The 19,081-nt window shown below is 40.0% G+C and overlaps 1 protein-coding gene across 1 annotated transcript; it reads right to left on the bottom strand.

Moving 5' to 3' along the window:
• Positions 1–88: 88 nt before the first annotated feature.
• Positions 89–18,713, bottom strand: LOC134675662 (uncharacterized). The gene is made up of 17 exons (XM_063533991.1): positions 18,504–18,713; positions 11,649–17,718; positions 11,333–11,461; positions 10,353–10,612; positions 9,002–9,131; positions 8,276–8,422; positions 7,431–7,553; positions 6,512–6,654; positions 5,637–5,753; positions 5,120–5,232; positions 4,139–4,244; positions 3,451–3,514; positions 2,787–2,919; positions 1,919–1,969; positions 1,363–1,447; positions 820–897; positions 89–335 (listed from the first exon to the last, which is right to left on the bottom strand). Exons 1-17 carry the CDS (start codon positions 18,624–18,626, stop codon positions 303–305), a joined length of 7,905 nt encoding a protein of 2,634 aa, XP_063390061.1. The 5' UTR covers positions 18,627–18,713; the 3' UTR covers positions 89–302.
• Positions 18,714–19,081: the final 368 nt, after the last annotated feature.

Raw genomic sequence — 19,081 nt, forward strand, 5'->3', positions numbered from 1 at the left:
GGCAAATTAAAAAAAAATGTTAGTTCAAGCCTCACTTACAAAACGAGCAAAATTACAAAAAGAGGATATAAATTATGTATCTTGTAAGATACATTGCCAAAACAAGGGTTAAGCATCTCCAGTCCCTTCCATCCTCCGTGTTGTCTATTAAGCACCAAGGCACGCGGTAGTGCAAGGCCAAGTTCAGGCAATACCGTGTGCCCGACTTATAACATAAAATAAATAACATTAGTCTTCACTTTGGTGGTACAATTTCACGCCACAATCTGAAGTCTTACAGTAATCTAAATGACTGAGTGTCTTCACAGGGAATCGAACTCCGATACGTCGCTCGTCTGTAAATGAAAATAAGTTTTTAGCTTCTTGTTAAAAGATGGGAGCATTTCAAGATGGGGAACATTGTCGTATATGTATTTGGCTTTTTTTTTTAATTTACTTCAATTAAAATGTAAATATTAGGGTCAATACTTGTAGATCTATGATTCTGAGTTTTGGTACGATTATAAAAAACTAGGTACCCTAATTAGGAGTTTTTGTTCGTGATTAGATAATTGAGATAGGTAGATTAAAATTCTATGGAAGCAAGAATGTTGCAGCCTATACAGTGAAAAGACAGCACAACAATAAGCTATGTAGAAGTTTTATTTTTATTTTTATTCATAAGCCATAAATCTTAAGCTGCAGTTACAAATAACTAACTTATGATTGTCAGATGGTTATTATAATAGTGTTATGTATTACGGAAGAGAGTATTTACAGAAAAATGGAAATTGCCTGGAAAAATAAAGTGATAGGTGTAAAGGTGCTTTAGATACGCACTAGGTCCGGTTTATAGAGGTGCACGTGCGGCAGTAGGAAGGTGGAGCCCAGGTCACGCTCCGCCATCGTGTTGGCCTCCTGGACAGAACGGAGTATTTACAGGTACAGTACCGTCTTTACCATAAGGGCACACGGGGCCCGTGCCCTGGGGCCCCATCCTCAGGGTCGGCCGAAGGACAGAGACATCAGTAACAGTATATTTGATTACCCATAATAAATAGAAGATCATAGTCGAAAAATGTTAGTTTAATTCGCTTTCTTTACTTTCCAAAAGGGCCCCAAATTCTTATGTGCCCAAGGGCCCCGGCATAGTGTAAGACGTGCACAGGTACAATGCAAGGTGCAAGGATCCTTTGAATGAAATACTTAGTGTGAACTTGAGTTTACAAGGTTCGATTATTAATAATAGTAAAAAAGTTTTAAAAAACTGAGTGCCTTAAAACAAATCATACCTTTTTCTTGTCTGTTGGGTGGGTTTACAATAAACGAAAAAATCTTTAATTGTTTTTATACGATAACATTATTGTGGATAATTTATATTACCTGATGTGTTAGACGAGTAGACGACGCAGCTCGCCCTGTGCTGGCTGGCAAAGTCCCGCCGACCGAACGAGCCTCGGATAACGTCCTGAAATGAATAAAGTACCTATTATACAGGGTCATTTTTGGACCTTTAGCCATATTGTGCGAGGTGATTAGGTAGGTCATACTGAACAACTTTTTCTATGAGAGCAACCCCGAAATCCCAAAAAATGGCCTTCCAATAGAAAACGTTGACATCCACTCGACCAAAATGTATGAACAGGCCAAAAAAATTTTTGTGTTCTGAGTTGGTCCCATAGAAAAAAAATTTCAGTATGGCCTACCTAATCAACTCGCACAATATGGCTAATGGTCCAAAAATGACCCTGTATGTATTAGGATTTGTCCGCGGCACTTGGCTACTTGGGTACTTGGCTGCGGCACTTCCGCGTGGCTGTTATACTAATATTTTATTTCACCATTTTGTGTAACTTATGTGTGTGGGGTATCATCGCATAAAGTCTTAAGACCTGAACTGTTATGAGTTAGCAGATCTAGAAAATACTAATAAACTTACAATTCTCCAAGTCGGCGCTCAGCATCAGTCCATTCTGATAAGTCTTCTTGGCTGAAATATTATAAAGAGGATTACTTTACCATGTGTTATCTTATGTGACTACAGAATGCTGTCTTCAAATAAATATTTTTAACGAATCCCATATCATATAACATCTCTACAAAAAGTTGCAGACGTCCATAGTTTACGGTGTTTTTGCAGAGCTTTTGGTCTGAAAGACATGACGGAATGGAGGAAGGACAAAAAAAGTAAGTATTACATCTTAGACCCTGCCGATATTAATACACCTGAACATGTACCTGTAAGATTTCCTGAGCGAGTCGAACCGCAGATCGTCCATGTCCTTGTGCACGGATGATATATCGTTGCGGTTCTTGATTGGCTCGCCCCGATGGTGGTGGGTGGACATCTTAAACCCTGCCGATACTAATACACCCGAACATGTACCAGTAAGATTTCCTGAGCGAGTCAAACCGCAGATCGTCCATGTCCTTGTGCACGGATGATATATCGTTGCGGTTCTTGATTGGCTTGCCCCGATGGTGGTGGGTGGAGATCTTAAACCCTGCCGATACTAATACACCTGAACATGTACCTGTAAGATTTCCTGATCGAGTCGAACCGCAGCTCGTCCATGTCCTTGTGCACAGACGACGTGTCGCGGTTCTTGACGGGCTCGTCCAGATGGTGGTGAGAGGACATCTTAAGCCCTTCCGATACTAATGCATCTGACCGCGTACCCAAGATGCCAATCGCTTACGCTCCGTAGCGATCGAAAATATGGAAGAGTGATAGAGAGACATAATGCTTTTCGTTGTCGAAGCGATAGCGATTGTAACCTAGGCTAGGCCGGCTGAACATGTATTACCTGTAAGATTTCCTAAGCGAGTCGAACCGCAGATCGTCCATGTCCTTGTGCACAGACGACGTGTCGTCGCGGTTGACGGGCTCGTCGGGCCGGATGGTGGTGGAGACCTTGAACCCAGCTGATACTAATGCACCTGGAGATATACAAGTCTCTCTTAGTTAGTGATAAGTTCGCCTTCGTGTCACATATTTATGTTTTATCTGATCTGATGTACTCATGTAATTGATTCGTTTATTTTCGTATAATAAAGTATATAATGTTTACTTGCATACTTTACAAGTTAAATTGTAAATTTCGTTTCGAAATCGTTTCGGCATAAAAATTATGTTTCGATTCGTCCGAAAAACTGCCACATTTTTCAGTCGCGGCGAAACTGTATTTTCGAAAGCATCCGACCAAAATTTCGGTTTCGATTTCATCAGTATCAGAACCTTGGTTTCTTTTCGTGGTTTCTATTTCGGCAAAAAAAAGTTTCGCTCGGTAACAAAAAAGAGAAAAATTTCGTATAGAATCGGATAATTTTAAGATGCTTCCATTGATTGTGTGATAAATAAACAAACGCGTCCATAGTATCCATAGGCTAAGTAAGGTAGCTGCTTACTAACAGGCGAATCGTAGCTTGTTTGCCACCGCCGTAGTTAAAAAAAACTGACAACAAACTTACCTTGCTTATTATGTCTCTCTTTCATGGCACTGTAAGATGATTCCATGCTGTGTTTTCTTCTCATCTGAAATTAAATAAATAAATAAGACGCGATCATTAACAACGACTCGTATGACTAGAGATGTGAGGTGGAAGATTCTTCTTATCATAATAAGTGACTTTCCCAAAGTGATAAGTGACAGCTAATTGTAGATGGCGCGCTCCCAGATGCATAAACGACGAGAGAGAGAGGGAGAGAGACCGAAGATGGATAGTACAAACTTTGTAAGTTGGTGGTACTGGTGCTTGACGCGGTCCCAGTACATGTCATCTTGAAACTTAAGTCATTGACAATAGAGGTGACAGCAGGGCGTCATCTATTGAAAATTAGCATGTCGAGCACTATTACCACCACCTTATGTACAGTCATCAGCAGAAGTTGCAAAGCGGGCCAGGTGTTCAAAATGATCTTGACGTGACCAAGAATAACGACAACACCTCGCCCGCTTAGCAACTTCTGCTGCTGACTGTACCGAAGCTACATAATATGCACATCAGAAAGGTTTTTCATGGCCAGCAACCTTCCCTTTAGATTACCCAAAGTAAATGGGATACAAGGGCAAGATTTTCGGGCACTTTTCAATATAACCAATTAATTAGATAAAAAAGTGCCCAAAAGTGTAACCAATCACAACTCATTGGGTATTACCTCATCATTGGAATGACTGTTGTTGACGGCACCTGACTCCAGGTAGCTGATCAGCTTGGCTTCACTGCTGAGCTCCAAACTCTTCTTCCTTGCGATGTTCTCCCTGCTACGAATACAAGTAATACAACGATTAAAGATATTAACTTGAAGAATGATTATAAGCGACGCCGGCCTAGCGGTAAGAGCGTGCGACTTGCAATCCGGAGGTCGCGGTTTTAAACCCCGGCTCGTACCAATGAGCTTTTCGGTACCAATTTATTAACGAAATATCATTTGATATTTACCATAGTCGCTTTTCGGTGAAGGAAAACATCGTGAAGAAACCGGACTAATCCCGAGAAGGCCTAGTTTAAGGTTTGAAGGTCAGATGGCAGTCGCTTTCGTAAAAAAATTGTGCTTACGCCAATTCTTGGGATTAATTGCCAAGTGGACCCCAGGCTCCCATGAACCAAAATACCGGGACAACGCGAGAAAGATGATGATGCGAGAAAGATGATGATGAACTTGAAGAAAGATTAAGTTCATCAGCTGATACATATGAAAAGTCGATATAGAATGTTTAGTAGGTTGATTATTGCCATACTGTCAATGGCCTATAGAACGCAATAGAACATAATTATCGTTTTAAGTGGTTTAACGTGTATCAGTGTTTTGTTTTGTTTTGATTATTTGCTTCATGTAATATATTGATCAAGCCTGTTTTAGTTATTGGCCTAGTGAAGCCCAGAGCCAAGATACTGGCTTTACACAAGGCCAAATTATTCCTATATGACATAGACATAGACATAGACATCATTTATTGGTAATAAGGCATTACAAGTCACAATTTTTAAGCATATTTCTATACATCTTACATCTATTATTTACACTATGTTATTGTATTATGTATCGAAAGATGGATTATTTTGATTATTGGCCCAAAGACCATTCCAATTAGGTCTCGGTTATCGGTCTCATGTAAATGGTCCAGCCAGAATAAACCTGTCAGAGTGGTGTGGATGAAGGCGTGCGCGTGGTATCATGACTGCAGGCGCCGGCGGCGGCGGCGGGTCGTGCGCCGGCGGCTCCGAGATCGCCGTCTTCTTGCTCGGTCTCTGCAATGGGATGTGATAAGGACAGCAGAATGCAGTGTGGTTAGTTAGCAAGGGATACTATAGGTAGCCCATACATCAAGGACTTAAGCTGAATGTCCCGTCTAAACCATTTTGTTGAGGAGCGAAACTTGAATGACGTCATCTATTGATGCGGGAAGATTCTCTTAAAAGCAGCTCAACCGCTACAACAAGAGAATTACGAGAGAAAGAGGCGGAAAGTCAAGGTTTTTCGTGCCTAAATAAAATTACAAAGACGGGACATTTTACCTTGAGTTAAAAGAAAGGAATAACGAATCTCCATCATATTTTTAAAAGTTCATTGGATTTTTTTGGTCATAATAAGACTGACTGGGCAGGACAATATGAGTAGTATGTGTCCGTCTGTCTGTAGGTCATAGGTGTACCTTAGCCGGCATGTAGGGAAGGGAGGCATTCTGTACACTCGATGCGTCTCCGGAATCCGCTCCCCTCTCGCTGATCAAGGCTCTTCGATCGGCACGCTGCTTCGACGGCATGGCACCCTGGTTAAACAAACAAATATTACATAAAAGTAGAGATGCACCGGATATCCGGCTACTATCCGGTATCCGGCCTATCCGGCCTTCATTTTACCGGATACCGGATAGTGACCTACTATCCGGCCGGACACCGGATAGTAACATTGCTTGATTTCGGACTAAACAAATTGGATTTAAGAATTAGACACGGTCATAATCGTACTTTTAATCATTTAAAACAATTTAATTATTCCACTGACTTGCACGGGCACTCATTTCGAACCTAGAATTGAGTCCGCGCGAACGTTTACTAGGAAACTGGTCAAACCAGAAGAATGCGCACCTGAAAAACCGAAATGTAGGTATAGTTCCGGTGGCCGAATATTCGGCGGCCGGATACCGGATATTCGGCCGATAGTCAAGCCGAGTATCCAGTATCCGGCCAAACAAGTATCCGTTGCATCTCTACATAAAAGTCACACAGTAATTTGCGAGTTCGCTCTGAATGATTTATGTAGATTCATATTTGTAGAGGTAGCAGAGGATTTTGATAGTGATTCCCGTTATCTGATAGAAGTACAGCTGATGTCAAAATGACATCAATTTGTAAAGTCCTTATTAAGCTCCCTAATTTTCTTTCCACCTAATGCAAGTGTGGCATGCTCTAACTAGATATACTAGGGTGTGGACAATGTGATCATGCCACTGATGTCAAGAATATAATTTGTAGCACGGATCACCCCCAGAATTATGCCACTTGTGAAAAGAAACTTTTTTTTTACCTGGTGAAGTCCCGGCATGCTCTGGATGCAAGCGACGATAGATCGAGGTGGGGGGCGCGGGCGGCGTGAACACGCTATCACGGCGCATGCGGCTAGAACGGCTGTCAGTAGCGCGCCAACCACAACCAAGGATATCAGCACCACTGTGGATGAGAAGAAGAAATATTAGAGATAGAGATGAGACACCATATAACCGGTATATAGTCGCACCAAACAAAGTCGGCAGCGGATTTGATATCCCATGCAGTGTAAGTGTTATGTATACGTCATAATTTCATAGAAGTTTGACGTTTAAAATGACACTTGCACTGCGTGGGATATCAAATCCTGACTATAAGCGGTTATATGATAACCGCTGCTCATACGCTGTTCATGCTTAAAAATTCTCCGAAACATATGGGATGGCTCACAATAGACCGGGCCGGGGCCTGGCCGGAGTTCCCGGTGCTTCGTTTTCTATGGAAAGCACCACCTGATCACCGATCAGCCGTCATAGAAAATGACGTGTCGGACGCCTCGGCCCGGGCAAGGCCCGGTCTAGCGTGAGTCATCCTTATCGCGACACTTTAAATTGGGATGACCTGATTGATACAATATTTATTTGGCAAATGTGGCAGTCAGAGAAAAATAATAATGTTATCAGGTAAATTTTACACAATTTCCAACAACATTTTAATGCTGATAAACCAACAGCTATCATAAATAAATACAAGAGAATCTAAGTAACATTTACCTACCATATTCAGCCGGTGTATTATGGATGGCTGTATCCATCTTTATCCACGTGATAAAATAACTGTCACTTTTTAACACCGATGGAAAGTGACGGACACCGTTTTAACACGCTGTCACGTAGAGAAGAACGACCATCATATCCCTACAGGACAGTTATTAAATTCATTTTAAAGATTTTGCTTACCCTTCAGGTTGATATGGCATGTGCTGCCCGCGTACCACTGGAAGCATTCGCACAGCACGCGGCGGTCGTCCCGGGAGTAGCACGCTCCGTGGTAGTTGCATCGCTCGCATCCCACCGGTTCAGCTGAAAATTAACATAGATTTATAGGGTTCCGCACCCAAAGGGTAAAAAGTGTAAAAACGGGACCTTATTACTAAGACTCCACTGTCCGTCTGTCTTTACGTCTATGTGTCTGTCTGTCCGTCTGTCTGTCACTAGGCTGTATCTCGAACCGGTTACGGTATACGGGTAGCTATTAAGCTAGACAGTTGACATTTTCACAGATGATGTTGTTTCTGTTGCCGCTATAAAAAACAAATATTTACTAAAAAGTACGGAACCCTCGGTGGGCGAGTCGAACTCCTACTTGTCCGGTTTTTAAATATTAGTAAGGACGACCACTCAATTTTATGAAAAAGATCGGATTTTTAGATGAAATCGTGTTTGAGCCAAGAAACCACTTAACCATCAGCTCTCCAATCAATTTATTTTAAGACTCGAGAATCGTAATATGATTGTATGGAAGGAACGACAAATCTGAGAGAGAAGAGTGTAATATCAGGCAATAGTTATTACCTTCTTCTTTGTCCTACCCTCATCCCAGTTTATTTGGGGTTGGGTCTTCCCAAAACACTCTGTTTCGGGTTGTCTGTGAGTTAATGTCTTAATTTTGGATAACTTTTTGCACGTTAGACCACCATGCAGCAGGTGGCCTTCCCTACCATACCCTTAGTTTGTTCTGGGAGATTAAGGACCCGAGAAAATGTCAAAAATGATAATTCTCGTGACGATGTGAACAGACTTACCAGAGCATATTCTACCAGGGTACTGCGAGTTGACGCTCAAGTCTGCGAAGCCCTCGAGACAGCTGCAGGTGTAAGTGCCGCGGAGGTTGAAGCACTGGGAATGCTCAGAGCAGTCATGGAACTGCCCGCTGACGCATTCGTCGAAGTCTGGAACGTTAAATTGGGAGTAAGATTGGGATCAACTAGTTTCTAAAATTCACGGAAAAGACCAAAGGTCAGGTACATTAAGATCTGCCGGTAACGTCGCGAATGTGCCGGTAGCGCATCATTCGTTAATTAATCGCTAGTGCACTTCTCGCGCGTTGGTCATCGTTCTGCGTGGTTAATGCACGCGAGCAGTTAAGAAGCTGTTCGCAAAAACGCGCTCTCACAACGCGACCTTTACAGGAAAAGTATCAATGTAAAAATGAAATTGTTTTTGTAAGTATCATGAGCAAGTGCGACTGACTATACGCTAATATTTTGACGATCGGTCTGGTCTAGTGAAGCCGATGGTCCTGGGTTTGAATCCCGGTAAGGTCATTTATTTGTGTGATGAACAAAAATATTTGTTCCTGAGTCATGGATGTTTGTATGTAAATATAAAAGTATGTATTTACTTTAAAAGTATGTCTATCGTCGCCTAGCAGCCATAGTACAAGCTTTGCTCAGTTTGGGGCTAGGTTGATCTGTGTAAGATGTCCCCTGATAATTATTTATTTATTGAAAAGTGTGTGTGTAGCGTACCGTTAACTTCCAGCTTGTCCACCAACTCTCCAGCGGCGTGGACGTCGGTTCCTCCAAGGCTGTAGTTGTTGTGTCGGAGGTACTTCTCAAGCACTTCCTTCAAGCGGCTCTCGTGCGCGTTGTCGGATAGCTGAAATGTTTGTAAAGTTTTCTTAGAAAAGATTTTAATACACTTGAGAAAAAGGAGGACGGTTTCAATCATCGGTCCTTCAAGCGGCTCTCGTGCGCGTTGTCGGATAGCTGAAATGTTTGTAAAGTTTTCTTAGAGACGATTTTTAATAGACTTGAGAAAAAGGAGGAGGGTTTCAACCATGAATCCTCTTTCACCTATACCTATACATATACAGGGCGTCCCAAAACTATGGGACATCAAGGGAAAGTACTAGGTACCTTAAATATCGTAGTTAGGATATTTTACTGAAAGAAGACATTATTTTAATTTAAAAAACTATTTAAACTGCGTTCTTAAATAATTACTTGGTTGAACCGGGAATCGAACCCGCTACACGAGAAAATTGACTACAGGCATGCGGCGGCCTTAATTAAATTAAACGACAAAGCTCTAGAGTGGTATTTGTAGATTTCCAAATTGCTGATTAATTTTGAGCCATAAACTTAAAATTAATTTTTACTTTCACATTCATTTTGTAAGTACTTATGCGTTTTGCATGTAGCAAACTGTCCAAACCATCTTATCTACTTTCACGTTTATACCTCCAACTAATGTAACCATGTCTGCGTTTATAATTGTTTTTTGATTTCAGCGAGCTTTCAAACATTTACTAAAGTCATTGCAATAAATTTAGTTATATAAAGTATGTAAAGGTATTTGATATTTAAAATATTCAAGATCATTAACGTATAGGTATGGACTGGCCTTACGCGCACTAAAAATGGTACTAGTTTAGCGGTGTGACTCACGAATTCCAGCCAATCGTGCAGTCTAACGCAACTAGTTGCGACCAATAGCGCGCGTGATGCGAACTCGTCAACCAATCGCGCGCGTGATGCGAACTCATCAACCAATCGCGTTGTACCGGTGTCACACCGCTGTACTGGCCCCTGTCATGCTTCATTATTATTGTCCGTAAGGCCAGTCCTAGATATCTATGTCAATGTTCAAGATATTTAAAAATGAGATGTAGAATTACGACAGTACTTATCCTGTACAATTCAGAAAACATTTTTAGTTTTGCTATATCTGTTAGTAATATGAAGCCGCATTCAGTGCTGTATAGTTATTCAAATATTTAATAGTAGTTTATTCCGCATGTTGTGGATTGGACCGCCTACATATGTATCTTGAAAGTTAAATACGAATTACAGCACCAATATTTTCCACTTTCCTCACCTGCACATAAAAGTCGTTCATAACTCCCTGGTACAACTCCCCATCACTCCGTATCTCCACCGGATGGAAGCCCGTGATGTGCACTCCATGGAACACGTCCCTCAGATCTGACTGCATGATCATCCTGTTGATGCCCTCATGCGTGGCCAGGGCTAACGCCTGATATTGCTTGCTGGAGTTGTCCGCCAGGGTTTCGTGGAAATGGAGACGCTCGTTGCCTTGGGTGCCGAGGGCGAGCTTGACGGAGTAGGTGTAGGTAGCTGAAAAACGATAAAAACTCATAACGATATTGGTTTTGATACTTTTTGCATTATTGTCTATGCCTATTTTTAAATTGTTTTTCTACGATTCCATGTTTAAATTGTGAAGTATATTTGACTATTTTATGTTTTATACGTCAGTGCGTAATAAAAATATAGTAACAAACCAACTGCGTGGTTATTAATTTTCCTCTCTGTAGCTATCGACGCCCCCTCCTTTATAGATATCTTCTAAGAAGCATATAAAGGAATTTTCTATTGTATCCCGTACATTTTCTGGGGAAAGGTCAATGACCTTTTATTTATGTAGACGGGTGACGTTCATAGTTGACAAAACTAAAATTTGATCCAACGATTTTGACAACTTGACAGGTTGGCGTCACCCATACGACTAACTAAATATAGGTTCCGGAACCTATATTTAATGGCTCACGATCGTGCGCCTGGTACCATATCTACCTCAATTTACTTACGTCTATGGGAAAGGTGGAGACAAGTTTATTCTGTGTTAAAATGAGTAAGGCTTTAATGATTAATTATCAACCCAAACTACACATTCATGTTCTCAATCTTGTATATGCATGTAGTACTTAAAATGTATTTATCATTTATTTTGTCTATCACATACGAGTAAGTAGTAGTACTCGTATTTAATCATATTAGACTTTACGATTTAATTTATATTTATAAGTTATTAATCTCTCCCGCACCAACACTTACGTTTGCAAGGTCTATCAGGGAACATCCTGGCGAAACCTGGTCTGCACACGCACTTCATGAGTCCATCGATTCTCTGGCAACGCTCGTTCCTCGACGCTTTGCAGTCTGGTTGACATTCTTTGCCATATCCTGCACCTATATTGGAAAATTTTGTGGAATGTTAATATTTTCGGATTACATTCACATGCTCGAGGCATGGGACGAGTCTTGAGTAAAACTTAAATTGGATTCAATAATATGTAACTCGAAAGCAAAAAATACTGTTACTTTGGTAGTAATAAGACTGTCATGTATATAAAGTAACTTATATATTTACCGGTAGGATGGCCGACGTTTGTAGTTTCCAAGTATGGCGTTCCAGCCAGTAAAATTTCACCAAATAGAACTTGTGACACTCCATTGCTGTTTACTTGTTCATTTCTAGTGATTCCATCATAATCGCCCGTTTCAACGTCCGTCTGTACAGGAGGTGCCTGCCCACCATTCTGCGATTTATTCATTACTATTAAGAAAGTGTCGTTTTCATTGTCACTTTCAGTATGAATCTTTTGTATATTTTCAGTTGTTTCACTTTCTTTTATGATGAAGTTTTCAGTTTCTTCTGAAGACATAGTAACATCATCGAGAGCCAATTTAGTCTTAGTGGTCGCTTCTACAACCGGCGTTGGGTCTAATGATATGGGAATATGTTTGGTTACAGTCTCAATAATGGTAGTTGGCTGGACTTGTGTATAGACTTCAGTGACAACGTCTACTATAGTTGATGTGTGTGTATTAGTCAATATCAACGTTTGCGTTACAGCTCCTTCTGATTGACTTACAAGACTTGTCTTTGTATGAGTGACAGTAAGAGTATGAGTTAAGTTTACATACCCAATGCTTGAAATAATTTGTGGTGGTTCAGATAACGTCTTTGTTAGAGTTACTACCGTAGTCTTAAATTCAGTTTTTGTTGGTATGATCTCATCAAATACCTTAACTTCGTTACCAGCGTGGTGAGTTGGCTTGACAACTACGCTACCTTCTGTAATAGGAGTATATACGCTTGGTGGCACTTTTTCTATTACGTTTGAAGCCTCCAATTCTTGTATAGAAGGCAAAGAGCTTTCTTTAAGTACTTCTGTTGGTTTAATGAAATTCTCTTCAACTGGAGATTCGGAACTTTCAATAACGCTCGATGGACTAATTGTTATAGGCCTCTGAGGAATCGGTCTGATTACTGGAACCTTCTTAGTAGGTGTAGGCCGTGTAGGATATAAAATTTCTGGACGTGTTCTTACAGGTTTCGTTGTTGTGGTAGGTTTTTTTGTTGTGGTCGTTTTGTACTTACTAGTACTATCTCGTGATGGGTAAGGCCTACGAGTTCTGTTTCTATATCCTGCGGTTCCAAACTTGATTCTTTCAGTAGAAACGTCCTCTTGTGATTCTTTGCTGGTGGATTCTGTGGACACAGGTCGTTCAAACGTGACAGAAGATTGATTATCAGTACCCTCTTTGCTAGAATCTGATGTGTTTTCTTCTGTAACAGGTTTCTCTGTACTAAGGTTATCATTACGTTCACTAGACGCTTCCTCGTTTGAACTTCTTTCGGTTGACGAAGTATGCCATGGAGCAATTACAGTGGGAACTACTGTTCCAGGGAATTGTATAGAGGTAGGTTCAAAGTCATAACCTGATGCAAATTCAATTCCTGAAGATGTTAACCATCCCGAAGAAACAGGTGTGGGGAAGATAACAGAAGGAGGTGTTGGTCTCTCTGTTGGTTCTGGATTGACTTCAATGACACGCGACGGTTCTTGAGGTGGAGGTAATAGTTGCAACGAAGGCTGACCGCGGTTGTAAGCAGGACGTTTAATATTATTAATATCGAACGAAGGTCTATAAGTTGAGACTTCGTCTCTCGTGACAGGTTTTCTTGTAGGTCTTTGAGTTGTCGTTCTAGGAGGCAAAGTTCTCGGAGGCAACGTGCGAGGCGGCAGAGTTTTATATGAAGGAGGTGTTCTAATAGGCCTTGGAGTAGTTCTGCCTGGTTGTCTTATAGCAGGTGGAGTTCTAGGAGGTGGAGGACTCATTCCCATAATCATTTCATCGTTCGTTGAAGGCTTGAAATTGTAGTCGATTGTTGGCGGCGGCGGTGATAAATCGATAATTTCACTCGAAGTCCGATTGACGTCTAAATCTGTTGTAATGGTAAATGATGGTAATGTTGTCTTTTCATTTGGTTTTTCTATAATCAAGGGCTTCTTGTCTTGTATATGAACTGTAGATGTGATAATATTATTAGGGTCATGGGATGTGTTGCTTGGCCGAGCAGAGAAAACTGGTCTAGGTGGTCTTCTATATTTACCATCGTGGTTGTTCATGTAGTAGGGCACTTTATGGGTAGTAGATGGTTTAGTGGTGGAGATAGTGCTCATTTCTTCACCAGTATTTAACTCAAAGTTCTCTTCATATGAAATATTAGTTGAATTTTCTAACATCTGGTTAATCTGCCAATGCGGTTGGTGTAACTGATGATCTAACGTAGTAATAGTATTAACCGTAAATGGTCTTGGATCCACATATGGATTACGATCATAGACGGGTTTAATCGTATTCGACGAAAACGAAGTCCTATTATTGGATCCAAATGGTTTTTCGGTTTGAGTTCCAGAATTAAAATCTATTAGATCCACATTTTTATCTTTTGGAGTTTCTTGAGACGGTATCATCTCATCTTGCAGCAGAGTTAGTTCTGTTGTTGATTTAGAAGTGTGCTCCACGTCACTTGAAGTACTGACAATAGGCACCTTCATCGATTCCTGACTAACTTCTCCATCTATCTCACTGTTATTATTATCAGTATCTTCTTGGCCGTCATATATTTCTTCTGAGGTTTCGAATACAGGTTTAATTTTTTCTGTAGTAGTGGTAGTAGTTGGTCTGGTGAATTTCACAGTTGTTGTTTCGTCGCTGTTATCTCGAATGGGTATGTCGTACGCAGGTTGTTTTACAGCACCAAAGTTTGATGGTATATAACTTGGTCCGTAGGGTTTTGAGGTGATGGGCCGTTGGCTCGTAAACAATACTGTGTAATCATTAGGTTTACTGAAAGGTCTGCCATGGTGCGTTAAAGATGGTTTATCTTGTCCCCAAAATTCAGATGGTGGTTTACCTGCACTTGAGATTTTTTGACCGAAGTTAGGCAGGTCTTTATTGTAATCTGGGAGCAGCGGAATAATTTTTCTTGTGGTTGATTCTACTTTAATTTGTGTTATGCTGTTTAATGTATTTTCATTAAGAGGAATACTTGAATACCAACCATGCGAGTTGGTTGGAATGTTTGGTATTAGCTTCGGAGGCCTCTTTTGGTCATTTGATTTTATATCATCAACATATTCGGTCACTGGTTTCACGTTATTGTAATCATTGAATGGAGTCGTAAAGTCATTTGTCATATGGAAATTAGCATGACTATTTAAAGATGGAGATATTGATGGACTTGGAACATTATTTTGATTTGGTTTAATGGAGTTTGGACTGTTATAATAATCTTGATATTCATTTTTAATAGTTTGTTCACTCTTAACCGGCGAGGTTGTATTCCATCTATTATCTCCCATAGACACTTTGTTCAGTGTATCACTATAATCATTAATCACCGAGCCAACATGTTCGTGTACTATCGGTGTGTTTTGATTGCTTTGTGAGTTGTATGTATCCAGAGATGTAGCATCGTCTTCAACTCTTATAGCAAAGTTGGTTGAAATTGGTATATCTGTATTCAAATCACCATACTTAGATGCAGTGCCTATTGCTACTGGTACGCTGGATCCGACTACTTGTCCAACGTCACCGACATTGCTAGCCACGTTGGTTGCAGTATTAAGTGTGACTGTGTATGTACCCTTGTCATGCTCGTTATGGGCAATAGATTTATTGGCATAAGTGGGTGATGAATTAGTAGGTACTGAGCCATGGGCTTGTCCGGAACCAATAGCTGTATCTCTATGAGTTTCGCCATGACGTTCATTTTGGGGCACGTGTAAAGAATTGCCATACGAAGACTCTGCTGGTGGTATATGTACAGTATACACAGGAGTGGGTTTACTATCAGGTACTTGAGCCGCAAAGTATATTTCCGACGTAATCTTCGGAGGCAATTGATCTTTTTGAGGCGGTTTTGGTACTGGGTGCTGAATGTTTAGGAATACCTTCATGTCTTGCACTGGTTTTGTATGAATGATTGGTTTTTGAAGATATGGTTTATTTTTATCATTGTTACTTTCATGATTGAAGTGCATTTTTGGTGGTGGAGGTGGCACTGCTAAATAATTTTCATATTCCTTGTCGATGACTTCTTTTTTCTTTTCTTTGCCTCTAACATGACTATAATGTTCAAAGTTTCCATTGTTAGGACGATAAATATTAGGATTGTAAGCAGTTATATGAGGACCTACTTGCAAGAAAGTTTCTTGGTTACTCGTTGGTGGAGGAATCTTGTTGTAATCAAAAGTAGGTTTAGTTTCCTTCCATTTAATTTTTTGGTCAGGTTTAAACGTATGATTCTTATAACTTTGTGGTGGTTTATACGGTTCTAATGGTCTATGAGTAGGCTTGACGGCAAATTGTTTATTGCTGGTCGGTGCGACATTATGAACATTAGTCATTTGAGGAGCATCTATACTAAAGCTACCAAAATACCCAGGTTCAGGGTAAGGCAAGGGGTCATCAACATAATCACCAGTTTTATGTGGCTCTGAAGATCCAGCAAACACTAAAGCTGTAGAACTTCCGTGTGGAATTAACACATTAGCAACTCTGGAAGGTTGAATGTCTACCAAAAATGGTTTACTCATTAAACCATTGTTATCGGGTATGGGATAACTATCCTCAACGCGGACTTTAGTACTGATAATCTCTGAAGAACTTGGGCTATTGTCTGGTATTTCATCAGAATCTTGTGGTTTGTTTTCAGGACGGGCTAACGACGGAATATAGTCTAAAAATGCAGGTCGCCCATGATTTCCTAGAACAGTAGTGGCAGGTTTAACTTTTTCCGGTTTTATAGCATGATCATTGTTATGTGGTAGAGATGGACGTGGCATATTTTTCGGTGGAGGGTTTATGTTATGCGCGTTATTATTGTGGAAATTATATGGTGGTGAAGAAGGTCGAGGCGGACTCCTTATTGGTTTCTGCATCGGCTTGGGTAATTCTGGGGGTCTCAAATCAAAAGAATCGTCAACTTTAGTCAAAATAGCAGCTTGATCATTGGTAGGAGGTTGCTCGAAGGTAGGGGGTTTTTCATGCACTAAGTATTGCTCATCAGCAGCCACAAAACTATCTAATGGCGGCGGGTTTACTGGGTTCTGTAGTTTGATTCCACTAGCCGCGAGTGTCAAAGGACCTCCCACTGCAGGCCTCCCAACAATTACGTCTGAATTTGCAGTAATGATTTCTCCAGGGCTTATAGGTATTCCTCCATTCACCAAAGGACTTTCATGAATCATTTTCGGTGGTACTATTCTAGCTTTAGGTTGCTTATGTTCCGCTGCCCATGCCAAGTTCTGGTGCAAAGTGGCATTAGTAAAACCAATTTGTGACTCAGATGTTTCTAACTCATCTACAGGTATGTAAATCGGAAAATTACTTTTCGAATCCACGTCAGTATCAATACGCTTGTTGACGCTGTAAGCCGTTAGTTTGGATACAGGTTTGCTTGTTGTTGTAGTAGTTCTATTTTCTTGCCTCTTTATAAATCCACCAGTCATTTTCTCGAGAACAGGCGCTAGTTGCGATAAACCTTTAATCCCTAGTGAACCTAGTTTCAATAAATCGGCAACAACAAATTTGTTCTTATTGGGTTTCTGTGTTTTATCAGGCTTCTGCTTGTCTGGGCTTTTGGTTACAGGAGCTTTGCTTGGTTTAGGTTGAGAAGGGGCTTGTTCGTTCGTGAGCAGTTCACTTTCTTCTACCGAATTTGAATCTTTCTCATCCGAATAGTCATTAATTACTTCCGTATACTTTTCAACTACCTTATCAGTGGGTGCTAGAGACCCACTATCGTATTCGTAGGGATTGTATTTTGTTTTCTTATCAAGTGTCTCCTTATTGGTAGGTCTAAGATCTACCTTAATTGCATCATACTTAGACGTTTTCATCCCGTACTTTGTAGGAGCAGAAGCATCATGGGCGTTGGCATACTTTGTCTTCAAGCTTTCTGTTTTTGTATGGCTGCAAGAGCAAGAACTCGTACATGGCGTGTGACTAACTTCAGATGGCTGTATAAGGTCGAAACTATTGCCGTTATCATTGTCGATCCTTTTCTCAATTTTGACAAAATTACTTTGAAATATTTTACTCGGCGACGATGGCTTGATAGTTTTCACCTCCATGTATTTTGTCTGAAAAATTCAAAACAATGAATTATTAATTTATATTACAATAGACTCTATTATTAATAGGGGTGATTATTTTTAAAATATATTTAGGATCATCATTCGGTTAAATTGCCAAGACATTTATCATTAATTTGGATAATGGAACACCAATTTGTTTGTTTTAGTACGATGAAGGGTCTACTAAGGTCTTAATGGGAGGTTATTTGGTAACCTTGGTAACCAGGAAGATCGCAACCCAGGGCAAAACAAGGGTTCGAAAAATCCTTACGTTTGTGGGTTTAATATCTGCAAATATATTTGTAGCATAAATGGGCAGATTCGTCAATGACTCAGTTGTAATCACTGAGACGATAGTTTCAAACGTAGATACATCACTCCTTTTGTTTTGGACTACAGTTGTCAAATAAGTGTATGTAGTCATGCAAGTCTTGATAATATAATTGTGCTGCATAAGTTGATGTAATGGAAACAGAGCACTCATTTGCTGGCGGCTGAAAACGGTTGCAACCGCCGATGATAGTAATGATTTAGTTGGTGATGCGTGACGAAATGGTTGTTGGTATGAAGATACTTGCATCAGCTTTAGTTTCCGCTGAGGAAATAAAATAATAGAACACATATTATAAATCAAAGAAATAAATCCAAATCCATTCCTCCAGATAAGAAGACTTATTACGAAATTTGAGTTATAGTTAGTCTTAAAATGGCTGTGACACAAGTATTAAACTAGAGGAATAAACTCGATTTAAATCTGAATCATTCAGATTCAAGGAAACTAATTAAAATACCTGATCTTGTTTGCCATCGTTTTTGTCTTTGACTAAAACTTCGACTCCATTTGATAAGATTTTTGTAGCTAGATTTTTAAATCTTCTTTCGTCTTCAGAATTCCCTTGGTCCACCAAATCCATATCTCTGCCTGGTCGCCATGGTGAATTATCATACACTATTCCATTTGTATTGAAGGCTGAAATGTTAAAATTTAATGTTAGTGATATGAAATAATAATAAAAACAGTCGATATTTTAGTATAAATCCCAATATAGAATTTGACTATATTTAACATAAAATTATATCTATTTTATTTCCTTAACAACTTACTGGCTTATTCTAAACCATAACTGTTACATTATTTGTTTTAGATTCTTAAAAAAAAACTTTACAAAATCATTTGATATTAAATAAAAGAAAAGTTAGAAAAAAGTATACTATACCAAATACTACTTACCCTATACACTACTTACTATCTACAAGCTGTATCCAATTTCTATTTACAAAACCCAGCCCAACTCGTGTCTGCAACTTGGTGCTACATTAAAGTGCGGAATAAGGTTAGGATATATGTACAAAACTACATTTAAGTCAA

This window comes from Cydia fagiglandana, chromosome 22 (assembly GCF_963556715.1).
Source record: "Cydia fagiglandana chromosome 22, ilCydFagi1.1, whole genome shotgun sequence".
Classification (NCBI taxonomy): domain Eukaryota; kingdom Metazoa; phylum Arthropoda; class Insecta; order Lepidoptera; family Tortricidae; genus Cydia; species Cydia fagiglandana.